Source organism: Papilio xuthus, unplaced genomic scaffold (genome assembly GCF_000836235.2).
Source record: "Papilio xuthus unplaced genomic scaffold, Pxut_1.1 DF825946.1, whole genome shotgun sequence".
Taxonomy (NCBI): domain Eukaryota; kingdom Metazoa; phylum Arthropoda; class Insecta; order Lepidoptera; family Papilionidae; genus Papilio; species Papilio xuthus.
In genome coordinates, this window is record NW_013532703.1 from 2,784,466 (window position 1) to 2,806,378 (window position 21,913).

Genomic DNA, 21,913 nt, shown 5'->3' on the forward strand with positions numbered 1-21,913 from the left:
TCAACGAACTTTTTTATATTAAGGATCAATGAAGACGTCCACTCGGTTTTGACTTTGATAATGTTGTGGGCGCAGAGCTTGCAAATCTTCGTTGGGTGTGACCACTCGCGTCTCGCTCCGGTAGACAGAGCACACTTCCTTGCGAATCATGTGAACCTTTAAGTTGGTTAATCGGACCGACAATATACTTGTACATATATAATGGAAAATTGATTTCAAATGTATTTCTATACTTTATATTGCACAATATTTGCTGAAGCTTGATCTCTAGTACAAATCTGCACGCCATTTGACATTAGGATAGATTAGGGAAAAGTTATCCATAAGCTGACGATAATGATTGTATATTAACACAGGAGGTGCTATTTAAGATATTACTATTAGTTAATAGTTTCGTTTTTTTTCCATAAGGGAGTGCTGACGACTTTGAAAAACTAATTACATTGTAATCCAGGGCCGGTTGTAGCATTTCCGATGCCCTGGTCATGATTTTTGCGGCGCCCCCCCTTATTTTCGGAGTCGGGGATAATCTGCTAAAGATAGCGTATCTTAAGAGGCACCGCAGGCCTCTTTTTATCCATCCCTGGGCTGTCGCCCCATTTCGGCCTACTCTAACGCCACTACTGGAAAAACCCAACCACGCCCTTCTGTAACAGCATAAACTGCTGTAAAATGGCATAGAAATGAACACATTACACTGACTAGTAGTTGTTGTGGCCACAATATTATAGTTACTAATATTTCAGGGACCTTTATAAAGTTTAAAGACCTCGTAATTAGACATGATTCATAAACGTTTTTATTGGAAACTCATAAGATAGCCATCACTTAATTATGAGATATACACATGGGAATCATTCTTATTGTCTTTTATTAAGTGTTGTTAGTTTTATTGCAGGTCATAAATCGGTAGGATAAAGCATACATGATGAATAAACTGCGTATATCTGAGATTGGAATCGCTTCATACAATGTATGCTTTGTTATTAAATAAAAAAGATATGGTTATATATATAAAAATCAATTGCTGTTCGTTAGTCTCGTTAAAACTCGAGAACGGCTAAACGGATTAATCTTATCTTGGTCTTGAAATGTTCGTGGAAGTCTAGGGAACTATTTAAGTTTTTTTTTATTCTATCTATCTATAAAAGTAATAATATTGTAATGTCTGTATTTACTATTGCAAAGAAGTCATATTTTGTCTAACAAAAATGTACTTTTTGTCTGTCTGTCTGACCGCGAGCCTGTGTTTGTTTCGGGGAATCTCTGAAATGGCTGGGCCGATTTTGACGGGAAGGGACGTGGTGCGGGATATAGACTACTTTTTCAAATTCACGCCGACGATATCGATGGCTTCCGCTAGTAGATTTTTTTAAACCCAGCTATAATAGTTCCGAGAGATCATTACGTTTTCTCTCGACATGTGATATAATTTTATCATACTATTAACAAGTCTGTTACAATACAAAAAATCCCTAGAAGCTAATATTAAAATATCTTTATTAAAGTTTTATTTTAAAGCCCCTAGCATAATAACGGGAATATTTGTGCATTTCTAACATTTTCATTGTTCACCTTGAGAAATAAAAAGTTTGCTTTAGAATGCGAAATAATCACAAAATTCAGGCACTTTCTCACGAACTTTTGGAAAGGCACCGCTAGATTGAGATTCTGAAACTCCTTAGATTACTAAACAACGAAAATTACTAAGGCACAGCAACGATAGAAATGTATGGATAAACCCCTATATAAAAATTTTGAACAACTTGTATAAAATTTGTCCTTGGTTCCAGTGTTATATTTTGGTGATTATTTTAAGCTTTAACTGCAAATTATCTCTATTAAAAGGAAGTTTACAACTTAGCCTATAAAACACCAATGAGCTTCCAATACTGAAATAATTGTACAAAAACATATTTAACAACTTTCGGTAGTGGAAGCTCGCAAAAAGATCGATCTTATTTGTCTAGGCGTATCCATACTATTCATTCCGTATTGAACACAAAGAGTAAGAAGTTGAATGAGATAATTACCCACCGTGTACGGTTTTGTTTATCGTCCGATCGCTGGGCTGACGGCATCGCGCCAAATTTATTATTAATTTAATAAAACAAGTGCGTATTGAGAGACGGGATGCTGTACTATCGATATTACAGATTCGTTACGATAATATCTTAAATCAATCATTCTATTCTTCTGTGTTCTGAGGTCCACCCCAACCCAAGCTCATCTTACTTCTAACATTTTGAATGCGAATGTTACATGGATGGATGGATGTTATGTTTCTTAGAAGGTATCTCCGGAATGGCTCAACGGATTTTGATTTTAGATCAGATTTAGAACATATTCTGGAAGAACCCATAAGCTACTTATTAGGCTTTTTAGATTCGCGCGGATCAAGTCTTGAGCGACAGTTATTTAGTAATAAAGGAGCTCATTTGTTTTTGTTGGTCAGAAGCCAGAGAGGTGTGTCAGGATTGCGCCATATGAAAGTCCGTGGACTCTGCCTATCTGTAATGTTGTTATTGGTTGCAGTACCGTGAAAAAAAAATCGTTAATATCTTGTCTACCAATGATTTACTATATTTTATAGATTTACAACACTAACTGACAAGTTTAGAAAGTGATTGAAATGTTCAACTAAGGTTAATGTTTGTAATTATATTATGGTCATCAAATCAAAAATAAACACATTAAAGATAAGACCAAAAACCTCGATCATGTTAAGTATTTTCAAATTCTTTGTATGTTGTCATTATTATGTAAACTTTTTCTTGATAATATTAATCTCTGGGACCTTTTTCATTCAACCAATGCATACATTTTTTTATTTATGTACGATACCGATACGTGAGGAACATCACTAATGCAAGTATAATTACGTCTACACTGACCCGTAAACTTTGACCGGCGATTCTCCTGATAGTCTGAACATCAACGTTTGAGGATAACGTCTCTCGTAACACCTTTACTTATTTCAGTTTGAATTAATTTGAACAGAGTTCATTGACCACGTGACGCCTCGTTGATCTTTTTAAACGATTTTTAACGGTAGGAAATTCATAATTTGACTAATACGTTAGATTTTTTTCTTTAAGGTTATAATTAATTTAATTTGCTATGAGCTTTCCGACATCAAGCAGTGAGCTATAGAAGTTGCATAGCCCAGTAACTTTTTGTATGGGTTTTGACAAAACACCTCGCTAAAATATATATTTAGGTATAAAAATAAAACAATGAATAACCTTAAACAATTTATTTACTTTTTTTATTAGACTTTTCCCTCTTTCTCTTATTAATTGGGTTTCTAGGATCATAAATGTCAAACCAATCATCATCTTTGGTTGACGCATCCTTCGCTAGGACAGCGCCTTTGTCTTCAAAGCGCAGAGTATGTCCCATCCTGATGACAAAATTAATGAAATTATTGTGTGATAGAGAGATAGAGAAGGTGTGGCAGACAAAAAGAGACAGGAAAAGTTAGACAGAGAAGGAAACATAACTATCTAGAACTAGCCGTCGCCCGCGACCTAGTATGGACGATATTATAAATGCGAATGTTTGGATGGATGTATGGATGTTTGTCGAAAGGTAGCTCCAGAACGGCTGCATGGATCTCGCCGAAATTAGACTCAGGCGTAGAGCATAGCCCCGAAAACATAGGCTACTTATTTTGTTATATTTTTAATCCCGCGTGGACGGAGTCGCGGACAACAGCTAGTTTAAAATAAAATCAACACTATCTGATATTTCTGTGAACATCGAGTGTGTAAAAAATATTATAATTAAAAATCTAATTCTTCTAAGCAGTTATTTTTTATATTTATACTTATTTTTAAAACTCATGATGTAAATTGTAACCTTTTTTGTTTGATTTTCGTAGAAAAAACCATTACTAAGCAACCATTAGGTGCTATGGTTGCTTAGTGCAGATTTATTCACTCTAGCAGTCTTTGTTAAAGTTAACCATCCTTTATTATTATCTAAGCTTACCAATCGGGTGTATTAAAATTCTCATCGTCTTCTTTGACTGTCTCGTTTTCTGTTTGATTCTTTTCCTTGATTGCGTGAAGTTTGTTTTTAAACTTAGCTAATAATTGCAATGTAAAGTTCTCCCTGAAACAACATATTTTCATAAAAACACAAATTACTTAATTTTGTAATATAAAAATACCAAAGACAAAAAACCAAAGGCATATTACAAACATTAGTCATCATCATCATCAGCTATACGTCCCCACCGAGGGGCTCTGGTCTATCCTAAGTTAGAGGTGATTAGGCCATAGTCAACCACGCTGGCCAAGTGCGAGTTGACTTCACACATATCTTTGAATTACTTCGCAAATATGTGCAAGTTGCATTACGATGTTTTCCTTCAGCGTAACAACATTAGTATTTCGGGTTAAATATTCTGGATGTTTTTGGTTATTTAAATTCAGAGTAAATTTTTTCTTCATATTTTTCACAGATGATTTTTTTTAAATAACATACATTAGTAATAATAATATTTGATGTGACCTTTGATTGAATAATTAATTAAAGGGAATTAAATAAATTAAAATAAAATAGATTTTTTTCTCAAAATTTTATTTAAGATTTAAAAAACATAAAGTCATTCATACAAAAATAAAAACAATTATGTTATATAGCTATATGAACCGTCTAGCAATTTGGCATTAAATTTGAAACATATTTTTTTAAATTAAACCAATGGTGGGAAATTGTTCTACCTACTTATATTTTAGCGAATAAAATTTATAAAAAAATGTTAATACATTAAACTATCGTATTAATGAACACAGAAAGGCTTTAATATTATTATTTTCGTTGTTTTAGACTGTATTAGAATCATTTGGCGCGAATGACGTGCTTTCGTTACAAAGTCCAGTGTCAGAATGAATAGTGAGAGGACACGAACGTCGACATTTTAGGTTAGTGTTGCGTCATTACACTGGAACATTTATAGATTTTCCTTCCTAACAGTTGGTATTATAAATCTAAATATAAGATTTAGAAAGATCGGCAGATAAAAATAATTTGATGCAAATTAAAGATGCACAAAAAAGCCCGTGTGAATTAATACTGAAAAATCTAAAAAACAGAGTCTTCATCTTTATTTCTTTAAAATGTCATCCCTCTCGGATGAGATGTTTTGGCTTCAAACACCCTTCTCTAGCTAAAGAGCTAGCCTCCAGGTTAACATAGTTAATCGTAAGTTTCTGAGACCAAAACCTCTGTATAAAATATATAGTCATCCCTATCATCTTCAACAAAATAGAAATTACAATGTTTAAACGGGTATTTTGGTCTCAGAAACCCATGGTAACTCCCCAATAGTTACATAAAACTTCCCAAGAAATTAAATTACCTATAAAAAATTTCAGACCATGATATGGCTTTTTTTAAAACGTAATACTTTTTAATTATATATTATACTAACTACAAAAAGAATCGTCAATATCATCACAATCCCCAATAACAGCCTCATCCCATGGACCATATTTATTATCTTTATACTTTTGCCATCTAACAAAAGCAATAGGGCAATATATACTAATTATAACTACCAACATAACGAAATAACACAAAATAGTAATTGATACAGTATACAGTCCTACCAACGTTAAAAATAAAATAATAAAAAACAAAACTAGAAACAGTCTCGTTTGTAAAAATACTTGAAATAATTGAGGGCTTAATACAAAAAATATCACAGACACTGTCAATAAAATAAACGCATCGAAAGGTGTCGATAATCTTGATACTAGACAAACTGAAGCAAATATCGCGGCATTTATCGATAATGACTGCGACACTAGCGCCGCTGGTACGTCATAATCGAAAAAAATCAAATGTATGAACATCATTATGACAGCCCAAGCGTATATTGTATCTGTGCTAACCGTATCTGTCAAAGTATGTAATACCGGAGACAATAGATACCCTATTACTAAGTACACAAGGACGGTTTTAAAATGTCGCAATAAATCACTCCCTTCAAATAACACGTATAAAATATAACACGCACTTGACACTGCCACTGATGACTTTATCACTGTATATGTATGTATCCAACTATTGTACATATAAACGTACAATAAAGCGTACATAACACACAAACACAAACGTAAAACGACCCGAAATGAACCTTGCACCGCTTGTTTTAAAGTCACTTTTTCGACGTACAAATTCTTTCTTAGTTCCTCTAAGAACTTGCGATCAGTATAATTGTCGGGATAGTCACGATTTTCATATAAATTCTTCACCCAAGGTTTTTTCCGTGTAATTTTTCTAGTGAATTTCGTACGTCTGCTTCTGAAAAGACGTATATGTTTTCTTGAATGTTCTTTGATTCTTTTTTTTTTGTTACTTTTAACCCACTTTTCCACTAGATTTTTGGTTTTGAACAAACGCATATCGAACGAATTTAAAAAGAATAAAAAAAACATTAAAATAGAAACATAAATAAAAAACTTACCGAGCAGCACCTTTCTTCGGTATCTTCTCTTTAATTTTTTTATACTTCTCTTGTTCTTCAACAAATTGTTTATACATTTCATTATCTTCTATCGACTTCTCACTTTTATTCTCTTCTTTCAAATCTTCTACTTTATTCTTATCCTCTTTGGTATCTTTCATCTCTTTCTTTAACTGTCGAATTTCATTTCTTATACGATCCCTGAAACATATAACTATTAAATAAACTGAATTTATATCTGAATAAATATTTAAATTACCAACGGTTTTTGAAACCAAAATCTCTGTATAAAATATATTTTCATCCATGTCTTTGGCAAACAAAGAAATATTTTTAACGGGATTTTGGTCTCGGAAACCCACAGTTAGTAAAACATATTATACCTTTCCTTTAACCTCTCCATGTCTCTTTCTTTACCTAAGTAATATTCTTCTTCTGCACTACTCTCTTTATCTTCTTCCTTCTTTCTCTTATTACTTTCATTTTCAGGGCTTTTGCCTCTCTTTTTATTGCTTAATTTATCTCGAATGTTATTTACAGCTGCTACTGTTTCTTCTTTTTTCTTTTCTAAATCCTTATTTGACATTTCTTCTTTCATACTTTCCTTCTCTAACTCTAGTTCTGTAAAAAGAGATTGTCAATTTACATACCAAGTAATAATCTTACTAATATTATAAATGCAAATGTTTGGATGGATCTTTATTAGAAGATATATTAAGAACAGATTCATACATCTCGCTGAAATTTGCAATAGATAGATTTAGAATATATTCTGGAAGAACACATAGCCTACGGATATATTTTTTTTAATTCTACGCGGAACGAATCGCAGGCGACAACCAGCAGTTGCCAAATAATACTCAATGACTTAAGTCATTGGGAGTGTCAATTTTCGTTGGTACAAAATATTTAGTTAAAGGTTTTCAGAGGTTTTGGTCACCATAACCAACTACATTATTAATATACATGATTACCTGCAGCTGTCTTCTTGCTTAACTTTGGATCTTCAAGTAAATCGTGTGTTGATTTCGGCTTCCCTCTGTACTCCTGAGCTTCATCTTCATCCTGTTCGGCTTCTTCACCAAATGATAACAGACCAAAGTTTCTGAAAAATGGATTTTCATTAACAATATTATCATAATTTAAATAAGAATATGAATTCAAGATAAATTATTTTGACTACTAAAAATGCCATAAAAATATATATTATGAGGGATTTTTTGATTTAAATTCTTGTACATTGAATAGATAAGCATATGAGCTCTTAGACTATAATTTTTTATAGTCTAAGAGTTAATTAAGAAACTCTGCTATAGACAATTAAAGCAATTTATAAAGTAATCATAAAATATGTCATACTTACTTGACACCTACTCTTTCTTTTTTCTTCTTTTTCGGTGGTTCTATTATTTTAACACTAGTAATTCTCGGTACAATATCAGTAAATGGATTGATCAATACTGTTGTACTGGTTATCTTATGTGGATGCTCCGGTCTTTCATCAGGACCGATAAGACCTTCTGCTAACTTCAGCATATTATAAATTGTCTCACCTAAAACGTCCGCGAAATGAAAAAAAAATTAGAGTTTATCTGTTCTTCCAGACTATACATCTACATGCAACATCTGTGCCAAAATTCATCGAGTTACATTGTGAAGACACTTTCTAAGAAACATAGAATAATACATCCAAACATTCGTATTTATAATATTAGTAAGATAAATGAAATATTTAATGAGACCTACAAATAAATTTGTAATATAAGCTTATAACTAATATGTAATTATATTTTCAAAACAGAAACTTTTTTAATCTACATTCAACATTTTACAAAACTAGACTTCGCATAGATTTAATTTTATAATATCTATAATAATTTTACCTGTAACTTTTCCAAATATTGTATGCTTGTTTTGTAACTCTGGTGTAGCGCCAAGCGTAAAGAAGAATTGTGAACCGTTATCATCTTTCCCCGCATTGGCCATTGCGACCAGACCACGACGATTGAAACGCAGGCGAGAATGAAATTCATCCTACAACATGTCACTAGTTTATTTTTTTTATAACAGAAGGAGGCAAACATGCAGTGGGAACACCGAGGTGTTCAACAACGCCCATGGACATCAGCAATACCAGAGGACCCGCAGATGCGTTGCTGGCCTTTGAGGTGGTGATTTTAAAAAAAATGTATGAATGTAGCTTCTACAATACATGTGTTTTTGAGATTACATGACTTAACAATGTAATTAAATATTAATATTGTATTATGAAACTAAAAACCAGGTAATAAGATTCAAAATGCAGACATCTCATCCTTTATTACTTACATAAAACAATAATATTTATAAATCAGTTTTTCATCACCTGAATAATGATTTTAGTTGATAAAGACGGTACAAATTTGTACAAATGTTTACCTTAAACGGTTCTCCATAAATTGATTCACCTCCAGTACCATCACCATTGGGATCTCCACCTTGTACTATGAATCCTGGAACTACCCTATGGAATATAGTTCCTGAAAAATAAATGAAAAACACAGTAAGTTTTGGTAAAAATCTCCTCCTCATAAAAACTTAAATTTACATTAGTCTTTTATATAGTAAATTAATAGCTTACCAATATAATATCCTTCCATACATAACTGTATGAAATTTCGACAAGCCTTCGGTGCTTCTTTCGTCCATAACTCAATATCTATTTCACCGACCGATGTCTTTAGAAGAACCTGAAATTTTTACATCCAGTTAAAGCATTGGATAAAAACAATTTTAAATATTAGAAACTTTAATAGCTAACCAAGAATTATAAGATATTTTATCGATTAACATTTTATAGTCAGTTGAAATATATATAATTAAAAATTACCTTTCCAAGTGCAGGAGGTTCTTGAATGTAAATGTTACTCATTCTGAAGGAACTATTCTAATTCTAGTATTCATAAACTTGACATTGCAATACAACTAGTGGTCATGTAATAAATCCTGCAAGTTAAAATATTTTAATAAAATCGACCTCACTTAGTTAACAATATCTAATTTACAGAGTCTGCTGTCATTTTGTTAGGTATCAGTTGTCATTTGTCACTGTCACTGTCATTGTCAATTTTAACAGGTCGTTTTGAAAGTTCGCTCGACGCAATATTTTTAATGATTGCGTTTTAAGTTCCTAAAATGCTGATTATTTTTTATTTCACAGGAAAATTGCTTACTACATTTAAAATTCTTATAAAACAATATAAATACAGAACCGTAATACAAGCGATCTTGATTTCTCTAATATTTTATGCATGTTATGAATATGTCACTTTCACGTAACCATGAGTTTCCACAGCCAAAACACCTCTACAAAAACAGGTTTAAGTTTTTTTATTATTTTTGATTTGATTCATTTTTGACAAACTTAGATTTTCTTAACCATTCAACCAGCTACGTTATGTTTTCATTGTCGCACATACTTACATTGATTTGAATACAACGAGATGACATAATCATGAAACACGAGACTCATGGTATTATTTAGAAATATCATTTCTTATAACCAACATCAAACACAGGACAAAAATAAAATTCTACTATAAAATTCCAAATAACTTGTTAAAGAAATATTCCACTTAACTTTACGCATCGAAGAATTATCCGCTAGGCTGCGTTCAATCTCAAAAGTATTTCAAAGTTATTTTTAATGCAGCTTCCATGCATTTTATTCGTGTTTAAAGATATTTTACTGTTATTTATTTCATTTCTTGTCAGAAGTGTTCAACTCCTTATTTTTCTATATTTTTTGTTAAGATTACAAATAAGTAAAAGTAGTCGACACCAATTTGACAGAGTTTTAAACTTTTAACAAAAGCCAGCAGTTTTTTGATTTTTAAAAAACGATAAATGTAGATAGATACATTGTTTTTATTATTAAACAAATAAACACAGAGACAAAATCGTAACAAATCTTGCTATTACTTCTATGCAACATATTTTTTTTTTCAAAGTAAATGGAATCGAATCTTGACCCTTGCAAGTCCGTTTCACACTGATCAATCGTTCTCCATTTCAACACAGTGAAACTTGATCCGTTATTTGTTTCAATTAATTTGTACTAAAATAAAGACGTAATATGTATAAGGTATTGTAAAACCAAGGCCCGACACCGCTTTATTGCTGTTTCAATTAGGATGGACTGCTATTGTCTCGCTACCCTCGGGGAGGATTTACTACGCTTATTTGTTACCTTTAGGGAATTGCGACACCTAAAGCTAAGAAGATAATTAAGTATTTGTCTGTTAAAGTATAACCAAAAGAATTGAAAGATTAAATTAGTAATTGTAAATGCGAAAGAGTGTTAAGCTTTTTTTTTTAATTCCGCACGCACAAGCCAGTAATGAATAAACACTAATAACCATGTCGAAAGTACACAACATTTTTACGTAATTGAATTTAATAGGAATGATCTTTAAAGGATATTCTTATATATTTGGAAGTTCTAATCATGTATGATAGTTTGGCATTAAAATGACATACAAATTATCCCTAGGGACATATAAACTATATAAATATATGTTAAAGCCTACGCATTGGGGCACAAGCTTAAAGGTTCCGAATAAAATCGCTCACTTATAGATCACGGCCCGTGAATTCTCATTTCAGTACAGTTGCAAACGACACCTAGATCGTACGTCAGCTTTTCACTTGGGAAAGCGTTTCCGAAAACTTTTTCCATTTTCAATTGTTATTTATCGACAGTTTTATTATCTTTGGAATGGGTAAGTTTTACAAATATATTTTAATTATTTCTGTCATTTTAAAATAAACATTTTTTTTACATTTATCAATTTATAAATTACTAGCAGTTACGCGCGGCTCCGTCTGCGCGGAATAAATAAAAACTTTATTAGTAGCCCATGTGTTTTTCCAAACTATGTTGTACATCTGTGCCAATTTTCATCAAGATCCGATGAGCCGCTCCGGAGATGCCTTCTAACAAACATCCATCTATCCAAACATTTGCATTTATAATATGAGGAAGATTTAATTTGTAGAAAAATAATCGAATTTTTCAGTAAGATAACATGGTGTATTAGATTTTTACGTAGATTTTAATTTAAATTTGATCTTCATAATTCTATTGTCTTGTGTTATGTATATGGAAGTGCGCTATAAACCGGTGTTATTAAAAATAACGTTCGTCAAAATTTAGTATAAATGGGGATAAAAAATATAAGTTAACCTTAATAAATCTGCAAATGAGTTATCTAGGGAAGGAATCTAAAGATTATAATTAACAAATAAATATATTATGTTTCTGTCCCACGCTACAAATTTATGGTGGGCCTAAATTTAAACAAAATTGCAATCACAATTTTTCTCTAATAAGTATAATAAAACGGCACATCCTGTATCTACTTAGTATTTCAACTTGCCGCAATCAATATGTTAATAAAAAAAATGTATCTGGAAAATTGAGTGTAATATCAAGTTATATGATAAAACACTTGCCGACTAAGAGTTTTAATGAAAGCCATCAGGATATGAAATCACTGGCACTCGACTGCGTTGATAAAAGATAACATTGATAAGTTATAAAAGAGTGGGTCAAATTATTTGTTAAGCCGAAAGCTTAAATGCATACTTTTATTTCTATCAAGCAAGTAACAATAATAAAGTTATTAATTATTATATATATTATCTCGTTGGCACCGACTAATTTCACTTAAAGTTAGTGTGTCCATTTTTAATTAACTAAGTAATATTATAATATCTAACTTAAGTTCAAAAACTTCAATGTAATGCATCTTGTAAAATGAGACAAGCTTCACGTTTATACGTATTCGAAAATAATTATACAAGTTTTATGAAGAACTGATGATTCCATGATGAAAGGTATACCGTAACTTTTATATCATTACAGCTTGACTTAAAACAAAAAAAATGAAAATTAGAATAGTAATAATTATTTTTTACATCGTAAAAATAAGCAACTGCATTTACGTTGTGAATGAACTATTCGAGGGAATTAACAACGATGTAGTCAAATATAATGCGATTGCCGCTGACATAGAATGGAGGTCTTCCGTAAACTCAAATAAAGGAATACAAGACAGAACACTTGCTTACTTGAAAAGAAGAATAACATGGCAAAGGAATACATGCAATAAGTTGTCTGCAATTAAACACATCCTTACAAATGGAACACAGCAGAGGCAATCGTTTTTGTTATGCAGGGGGCCTATATACAATCTGGAAGAAGCAAGGTAACATAAGAAAATATAGCACTCAAAAAATTTATTGTTACGTTTTGTGACATAATTTAGTTTTGTTTTTTTCTTTTCGTAGATTTTTAAACAATTTGAATGAAAAAATGTTATCAACCTATTATGATGCCCAAGTTTGTATCCCCAAGATAACATCGCATCCAGAATCTATGACCAATAACAATGTATCAAATGAACGTAGAATCAATGATTACTTATTAAACATGGACAAAGCAAGCACGAATGAAGATAATATACTTGAACATAGAAGTAAGAAAGAACAGACTTTGTGTTTTAAGCAAAAGGATGTAGATGATCTGATAACAAAATCGAAGGATGAAAAAGTTTTAAAATGGATTTGGAAAATGTGGAGACAGGAGACCGGAACTTCGGTAAAAGAATATTTTAAAACCGCCGTGGATATAGAGAACAGAGCCGCTCGAAGAAATGGTAAAGCTAAAATAATATTTATCAAATGTACTCACTTTCATGAGAACAAAGCAACAAAACTTTGTTTAACAATTTGTAGGCAGTATTTTCCACAACCAATTTTCATGTTATTATTTAAGGTTACACAGACGTTGGCGAATCTTGGCGTGAGGAACTCGAGATATCGAATCTAAGACATTACTGTCGACAACTCTTCCAATCTGTTAAACCATTTTATACACTTCTTCATGGCGTTGTTCGGTACTTTCTTCGGAAAAAGTATGGTGATGTCGTGCCAATACGAGGACCGATACCTGCACATTTACTAAGTATATATTACTATAGTATTTAAATGTATTTTATTTTTATGACTGGATTTTAAAGTATTCTTCTCTTCACTAACAATTAATATAGGTAATCTTTGGACTCAAAATTGGGAGCCGATATCAGATCTAATCCTACCTAAATCTATTAATATAGACGAAAGTATGAAGAAAAAGAAATGGGATGTTAAACATATGGTAAGCATCAAGCAAAAGCAATGTTACCAATAATTGGTAATATATTTTGGGAGAGAGTGCAATAGTTAAATTTGTATCGAATTTCACTAGAAAGCGTTTCTTTATTTAAGTTGATATAAACTTCACAAATATCTTTCAGGTTAAAAGAACAGAAGACTTCTATATTTCTTTAGGATTACCACCAATGACGGATACTTTTTGGCGCGAATCAATATTTGTGAAAAATAATAAAATACGGTGTCATGGAACTGCTGCAAATATGTTCAAAGAAGACGACTACAGGTTAGCATTTTCGTTATAGTTTATAAATTTACTACCAAACAGAATCAGATTTCAATTCAATTCAAGGATTGGAACAAGTTGCCAGCCTCTGTTTTTCCGTCCAAATATGATATTGGGACCTTCAAAAGTAGAGTGAATAGGCACTTACTAAGCTAGCGCGTACCATCTTACGACCAAATCTCCACTTCACCAGGTGGGATCGTGGTCAAGCGCTAGCTTACAAAACGTAAAAAAAAATTGTATTTTCTAATACTAATATCTTTTAAAATTTACAGATTATTATATTGTACTGGCGTTTCCTTTCATGATATTGAGGTGCTGCATCATGAAATGGGTCATATTCATTATTATATGGCGTACGCAAACCAGCCAGGTATATTTAGAGTAAGTAGATTAAATATACAATTCCTATACCCATACATACCAACTTGAACTTTGTACCAAAACCTGGAGTGGTTAAATGAACTGAACATTTTATTCACAGCAAGCTAGTTCCGCTTTTCATGAAAGTATCGGTGATGCTATAACAATCGGCGTGATGACTCCACAGCATTTGAACAGACTGGGACTGATAAATGATACCACTTTGTATTCAACTAACAAAGACCATGCACAAGCAGTACCGAATGTATCTAATGAAGACAAAGAAAATAATACCCTAAAAGATTCAATTAAAGATGACACAAATCAACTTATAAATGCAAACACCGATGAAATACTATTACTAAAACGTGCTCTAAACAAAATACCCCAAATTCCGTTTTCTTTGCTCATTGATGAATACCGTTGGAAGTATTTCGAAAATAACATAGATGCAGCAACTATGAATAAGGAATTTTGGGCAATGTCCCTGGAAATTCAAGGTATATCACCTCCTGAAGACAGAAATGAAGAATTCTTTGATTTAGGCGCTGTATACCATGTGGCTGATAATACTCCTTACATCAGGTAAAATTAATTTATCAACAAATTTAGAACACAATGTTTTGTGCAACAAAAGTGAATGGTAATCACTGATAGAGGCAGCTGACGCTATTACAGCTCAGGCTACATATAGCAAGCTGTATTACAGAAATAACCTAACCAGAGAACGAACTATAAGGAACAAAATAATAAACTGGTAGATAAAATGACAGCTTTTTTGTTTTAGATATTTCTTGGCAAGTTTCTTCCAACATCAGTTGTTTGAACACCTCTGTAAAGTTGCTGTTTTTGGAAAGCACGGAGACGCCAAGCTTTTGCCTAAAACAATCCCATTGAATAGATGTGATATTTATGGAGCTAAAGCGAGCGGGAAATTGTTGAAGTAAGACATTTTTTTCATATCATTACATTTACATTACATTACATACTTTTAGATGTGATATTGGTAAGTAATTTCAAAAATAGACAGCTGTATCGCAAAAATGTTTGTTTAGTATCTATTTTTAAAACCTTAAATTCCTTAAAGAAAATTTTTGCGTACTTTAACGTACATCGAGTCTCTCCTCGGCGGTATTTCCAAACCGCTACGACTTAGGGTTCTCGAAGAAGCAAACGTATCACCATCTTAAAGACCGGCAACGCCTTTGCGATTCCTTTGGTATGCTGATGTCCTTGGGCTTCGATAATATGAAAATAGGTTTTCACTCACCAAACTCTGTAACCAACATGTACCTTCCATTGATTTGGTGCGTGAAATTAATGTAAAGTCGTTTAATCTTCAGAAAATTTATGTCACATGGTAATTCCCAACACTGGAGAGAAATATTAAGAGACGCATTTAACGAAGATGACATCTCTGCTGCTGCCCTCTTGCGGTACTATCGGCCTTTGGAGGATTTTTTGATCAGACTCGTCGGAAAACATAATATACCACTCGGTTGGTAAGCAACTAAAGGATTCGAATTAATCATATACCATTTGCAATTAAATAACTCAAATTTAATTTGGATTTTATTTTCTCGATACAAATTCATGATTCCTTTGTTTTGTGTTTTCCTTTTTTGAAGGTCAAAGATTCACTTTATCACTACGCCAATGAGTAATTAAATACGCAGGACAATTAAAAATAATTATAGATATTAATCAATAATTAAAACAAAAATTTAAATTAACAATAAATACAGTTTATTAACTTATTAAATATTATTTGAAGTAACTTAAATTTAAGACTTAAATAGCTTAAAAAAGGTTTAAAAATTAACAGATTAGCTTTAAGTTTAGCGTCACAAAAATAAATAACGAAGCTTTTGAAAATAATTTATGACAAGCGTTACCAACAAATTGCATAAGAAAAAATATTTACATTACAGAAATAATATTTATAATCGTAAATATGAAAAATCTAATGGTTTTACATTTTCTATTTACATTTTAAATTATTTTATTTACAAAATGCTATAGACGATACTTTAGGATAATCGCAATTAAGGATGGTTAAGAATTTATCACATTTTTAAGGTATTTTAATATCCATTGCAATTAAATATTTATATTATTTTTCTGGCTATTCATAGTACTATTTATATTAGATTTAAATCAAAATAAGTAAAACTTTTAAGCTTTGTTACTTATTGTAACAGACTCGGTAACAATTCAATAAAAAAAATTCCAGCCAGTATTTTAATTTTTCATGTGATGGCTTAATTTATTTTGATAATTTTAATTTGTTTAAATAATTATATAGATGTAAGCAATTATTATTACGTACTTTATCAGTAAACTTATAATAAGCATTAACTTTTTGGTGGTAACATTAATAGACACCGCATTGTGTGCCAGTGACATTTAAAAAAAAGGAATAAAAAAAATCTTTGTATCAAAATCTACTGACATCAAAGTCATACACACTTCACTATCACTGGCGCTTTATCTTCACTGAATTCGAAATTTTCACTCATCTAAAATTTCGTAACACTTGTATAAAAACACTATTGCTATCTCTTTTTTTTCAAAGAGTATGTTAGGGATGGCAATATTGTAATACAATGACCAACTTGACTTCCTTCAACTACTAACGCTATGATAACGTAGTCGCATGTGATATCCAGTCTACTGTATGCGCAACACGATGATAGATCCCGGGCTGGCCGCGGCTAGCACACGAATAGCCCGCGGATACGACACCAATGAGGTACCAGCGCCCCGCCCTCTCCAACATCAAAGGGCCGCCACTATCGCCTTGACAGCTGTCTTTCCCTCCGCCCCGGTAACCCGCGCATAGCATCTCAGGGTATATGACTACATTAATTCCTGGAAAAGAATTTGAAAATATATAAATAAAATGAATATAAAGATACAGAGGTGCAGGTAAATTCGTTATTGATTTGAAGTTAATATAATTCAAAAAGCCTCAAATAAATTAATGTATCAATAATATTGCTACAGCTTTTAACTGCTGTCTCACTTGTATTATTATTGTTGTCTCTTTTATTCTCTTTGACAAAACAGAGACGACTCTATAAAAAAACGGAATCAGTTGTCTTGCAAATGTTAGCAAGGAAAACACAAGAATATCGTCTTTATTAGTATTATAAGCTTTCAACTAACAATCAGATCCGAAAGTTTGTTTCCCATTTAGAGATATACCATTTTATCTTGTTAATAATGTCCGTAATTATTTACCGTTAGCACGATGCCACCGTTCGCACACTCTGTTATCTAGTACAGGCACGTCAACGGCCTGCAGGGTGCGCGGGCGCAGCCTTGAGCCGGGACTCAGCGCGCCCCAACCCGCCGCCCAACCATACTGCCCAAGGAAGTCAGACCCTCGTTCCGGCAAGCAGATTGGAGCTGAAAATATTTAAGATAACAATTTAAGACTATGTTATTCAAAAAATCATGTAATCGATATTCAGGGTATGCAGTTCACTAAATGAACCGGCCAGCACAGCACAAAATTATTGACTTCTACATATATTCTTGTCCAAAAAATGTATGAAATTAGAGTGAATGGAATGATACTATTAAATGATTCTTTATCGTCCATAGATCTTGGTATCAAGGTTATGATTCCATCATTTGCTGGTAGAGGAATAAAACACTTTAAATAGCTCTTTACAAAAAAAATATGTAAAACTGACCTATATGAGGCATATAATGCACATTACGATCGAGCGTCAGCACAGCGACGTCAAATCGATCAGCTTGAGGCGTGAACTTAAACAGGGGATGTACTTTGATCGTTCGTACACCGAACGTGTAAGCGGGCAGGGGTTCTGCCGCCGAGTTGATGACGTAATCACCGAGGGTCACTCTAACGTGGCGTGGCTGCGCGCGTGCAACGCAGTGACCAGCGGTCACAACATGGCGACGAGAGATCAAAGAGCCTCCACATCTGGAATTTAAGTTAAAAATATACTTAGATTTTTATTAAATAAACAATTAAAAATTTGTTTATTTCAACTGAGCTAATGCTATTTACGACATCACGTATGTTAATAGTTTTGTCATAGTTATATGATAAAACATTATAGTAGGATACTACAGACATGTTAACTTATTTATCTGACATCCAATCGCGTCGGTCGCTTCAAAACCAACATGCTTATAATAATATATAGAACAATTTTACTCTCTTTCAGAACAGTATTGTAAAGTAACGCATGATTTCGTAATAACTAGAATTATATAAATGCAATTAAGTAATTTCTCATTGCCGTGTAACCGTGTAATTTTATACATATCAACATTTTATTTTTGCTGAATCATAAATATTGTGTTGAAAATATAAACTCATTTAACTATTTAATAATTACTAGCTGTCAACCGCCACTCCGTCGGCGCGAAATTAAAAAAAAAATATTAGTAGATTATATGTTCTAGACTATGTTCTATTAATATTCAAATCAATGCCAAATTTTATCGAGATTCATTTCAGAGATAACTTTAAACAAACATCCATCCAAACATTCGCATTTATAATATTAGTAAGAAGCAAGATAATTAATACTTAAAAGTAACATTACGAACAATATAGATATAGTGAAAAGAAAATCGCAATTATTCGTTTTGGCAGCTCTATACTTTTATACTCACCTTTTAAAACTGCAATATCAAGCAATAGCTATATTTAAAAATAAGGAACTAAAAATAACGAACTAATGAATCTAATGCATATCAATAGTTTTGTTTCACTTTGTAAATTTCCCTTCACCTTCCCGATATACAGCTAAATACATTGTTAATTTTTACCAACAGAATCGCATGCAATCGTACACTATTCTATAGTAGTAAATTAAAAAAAAAATAACATTGCGAAGAGGAATGTGCGAAAAAGGTTCGTGTTTATTCATAAGTATCAGTTATACGCTAGCTAAGTTTACATAACATAATAGCTTGCGTAAGCTTTTAGAGAAAAATCATTCCAAATAACAAAGGTCTGTTAGCGGAATACTTTACATTCGATAGAAAGCCGAAACCAAAAGGAATTTTACATAAAATACAGATTGTACAGGGTTTTGATATAGCCACCTTGTCTACTCTATGTCAAGGGTTTTCTACCTAATTCATGCATCTCTTTCGCACATTTACCTCTCTATCCAACACTGCTTCCAACCAATAAGCTCGAATATCGACATGAGCATGTTGCATCTGGAAAATTAATTTATTAATAATGATTAGTTTATTAGTCACGAAGTAAACATTGCATTTGTATGTTATATAATGTGAATGTATTTCTATGAAATTCAACTTGCACTAACATAGAACATATACTGTCGTCTCTGTCCTTCCGAAGGAAATAAGAGAGGTGATACGATTTTATTAGCTTCGAAAGTCGAAAAACACAGTATCGTAAAGGTCCAATTAGACTACGACATATTAATGTGTGTACAGTCAGCTGCATTAATATTTTTACATTTATAAAGCTTCAAAAACTAGCATACGCTTTAGGTTTCTAAAATATGTATACCCGCATCATTCCGAGCATGACTACATTTAGTAGATCAATTGGTGCACAAGTATATTTGAAACCGAAGAACTATACAAGTTTATAAAGTTATTTGAGTGTATACATATTAATGCAGCGGACTGTACTGTTTACAAATGTACAAATGTATCCAGAGACACTACGATGACATTCTGAGTATACCGTGTATAGAATCTGAGTCTAATTGTACCATTAATATTCCGAAACCACAAAATCTTCAATCGTACGGCAAATTACCTATGTATTTGTGCACAAATAAAGTTATAGTAATTTAAATATTAGTATGTTAATTAATAAGCAATAATAAAAACTCATCAAATCACATTTCATCTCCGATAGTTTGGAAACAAATGTACCAAAAATATCGGTTTTCAAAATAGAACTTTAAGTTGGTATGTAAATAACGAGTACCTGAAACTTTTAAAGTAAGCAGATTTTTTCATCTGTTTATGTTTAAGGGTAATGTTGCATCTTTCGATATAAAACTTTCCTGAAAATATTAAACTTACTTGCAACTACTACGTAAACCGCTCTAAAATCATCTGACTACATATTTATATAAATTACATATATGTAAACTCATATATACAATAGACTTCCTTGCAATGCCATACCGTGTCTAAATAACGAAATAATTTAAGTACGTTGCATGTTTTTATGATGTAAAAATATACATTAAAATTGACACTATCTCAAGATCTGCTCCGTAAACCGCCTACATATTAAACCAGGCATGAGCATTGCAACATTGTAGTAACAGTAACAAACTTACATTACAAAATAAGTAAAGAAGAAAATTGTGGTTTTAAATATCAAGATTTTTTTCATTTAACTTTTGTTTTTTTAGACAACATTACTTAGGGTTTCCACCAAAATATCGTCGTCGTCACCTCATTGTATGTCCTCGCTTAGGGGTTCGGACCCATTCCTAAGTTAGGGGTGACTAGGCAGTAGCCAACCACGGTAGCCCAGTGTGGGTTAACTTCAGACATATCTTAGAATTTTTTGACAAGATATGTGCAGGTTTCATCACGATATTTTCCTTCATCACAAGAACGGTGGATAAATATAAATATGAAATTATAAAATCGAAAATGACAATGACATGATGGGGATCGAACCTCGTTTATATTTCGGTCCAGGCTGTCAAGCGAGAACTGCGCCACCAACACCAAATGTACTGTCGATCAATCTTAAAAATATACAAGTGCTTGACTACAATCCTACCTACTATTTTTGAATGTCTATTCACTCTATTCTTGAACACAATACTATGTATACAATACTATAGACTATAAAAGTTTCAGGCACTAACATTGTTACTTTACGTGCTTTATATTTGTCTAAATACAAGAAGCTTGTAAACTTAATGTACAAAGGTCAAAGTAACCTGGACGATCCGATCCGTATGTACGCCTGCCAGGGAAATGTACCGAAGCCAGCGTCATCACCACCCACGATCCGTCGTTGAGCTGTCTGCTTGTTTACCGCTATACCACAACCTGGAAACAACAAAATTGAATCTTAATAATACTCGTTTAAGATACTTTCTCTAATGGCTGAAGGGTTGAGTGATGCGTATGACATCTCACAGAGACACAAGAATAGCTGAAAGCGTTTTACTTCGTACCTTGAAAATCTTTTTTCTCTTGGGGTATATCCTGACGAGGGTTGAACAATTTCGGTAATTTCCTCAACCAAGTCAACAGTTTATTTTCAGCTGCAGTTTTTGTATATAGAAATATTATCAGACATATTGTCCACTTCATTTTGAAACTCTTTTATAAATAATCTCACAATTATTTTAGCACTTTTTGATAAACTTTTCTTTTACTATACCGCGTTATTATTATTTTAAAAAGATGTCTAGAGTTTAAAAATGAGCACCAAAAATTATAGCAACAACGTATGTATGTTTTAACAGATTTATCTCATTAATTTAAAATAATGCAATAATTAAAGCAGTATTAAAACAATCTGGCGAGTATTTTGCAAACGAAGACTGTAGCAACCCATACTCTCGAGTTGTGTAAGTTTTTGGTAA

General features: G+C 32.3%; 3 protein-coding genes across 5 annotated transcripts in view; 1 reads left to right on the forward strand and 2 right to left on the reverse strand.

Moving 5' to 3' along the window:
- Positions 1 to 3,250: 3,250 nt before the first annotated feature.
- On the reverse strand, positions 3,251 to 9,535 carry LOC106124927 (peptidyl-prolyl cis-trans isomerase CWC27 homolog). Of its 2 annotated transcripts, XM_013321959.1 has the most exons (10): positions 9,348 to 9,535; positions 9,099 to 9,207; positions 8,897 to 8,997; positions 8,362 to 8,512; positions 7,842 to 8,031; positions 7,453 to 7,583; positions 6,862 to 7,099; positions 6,479 to 6,679; positions 3,994 to 4,116; positions 3,251 to 3,403 (listed from the first exon to the last, which is right to left on the reverse strand). In XM_013321959.1, exons 1-10 carry the CDS (start codon positions 9,387 to 9,389, stop codon positions 3,256 to 3,258), a joined length of 1,434 nt encoding a protein of 477 aa, XP_013177413.1. In that variant the 5' UTR covers positions 9,390 to 9,535; the 3' UTR covers positions 3,251 to 3,255. The 2 variants fall into 2 exon arrangements, with proteins under 2 accessions (XP_013177413.1, XP_013177412.1); XM_013321958.1 differs by lacking the exons at positions 3,251 to 3,403; positions 3,994 to 4,116 and adding an exon at positions 5,384 to 6,315.
- Positions 9,536 to 12,348: 2,813 nt separating this feature from the next.
- Positions 12,349 to 15,827, forward strand: LOC106123803 (angiotensin-converting enzyme). Its single transcript, XM_013320209.1, has 10 exons — positions 12,349 to 12,362; positions 12,451 to 12,726; positions 12,809 to 13,176; positions 13,296 to 13,484; positions 13,570 to 13,676; positions 13,816 to 13,958; positions 14,234 to 14,342; positions 14,443 to 14,906; positions 15,109 to 15,264; positions 15,665 to 15,827. Exons 1-10 carry the CDS (start codon positions 12,349 to 12,351, stop codon positions 15,825 to 15,827), a joined length of 1,989 nt encoding a protein of 662 aa, XP_013175663.1.
- A 263-nt stretch (positions 15,828 to 16,090) lies between these two features.
- Positions 16,091 to 21,913, reverse strand: part of LOC106124343 (uncharacterized) — a 30,163-nt gene continuing 24,340 nt past the window's right edge. The window contains exons 3-7 of one of the 2 annotated variants that reach the window (XM_013320902.1): positions 21,260 to 21,371; positions 19,473 to 19,532; positions 18,023 to 18,276; positions 17,565 to 17,732; positions 16,091 to 17,192 (exon numbers count right to left, since the gene is read on the reverse strand). In XM_013320902.1, the coding sequence (XP_013176356.1) occupies positions 16,960 to 17,192; positions 17,565 to 17,732; positions 18,023 to 18,276; positions 19,473 to 19,532; positions 21,260 to 21,371 (827 nt within the window). In that variant the 3' untranslated portion in view covers positions 16,091 to 16,959. The remainder of the gene's footprint in view (positions 17,193 to 17,564; positions 17,733 to 18,022; positions 18,277 to 19,472; positions 19,533 to 21,259; positions 21,372 to 21,913) is intronic. The other variant, XM_013320903.1, reaches the window with a different exon arrangement.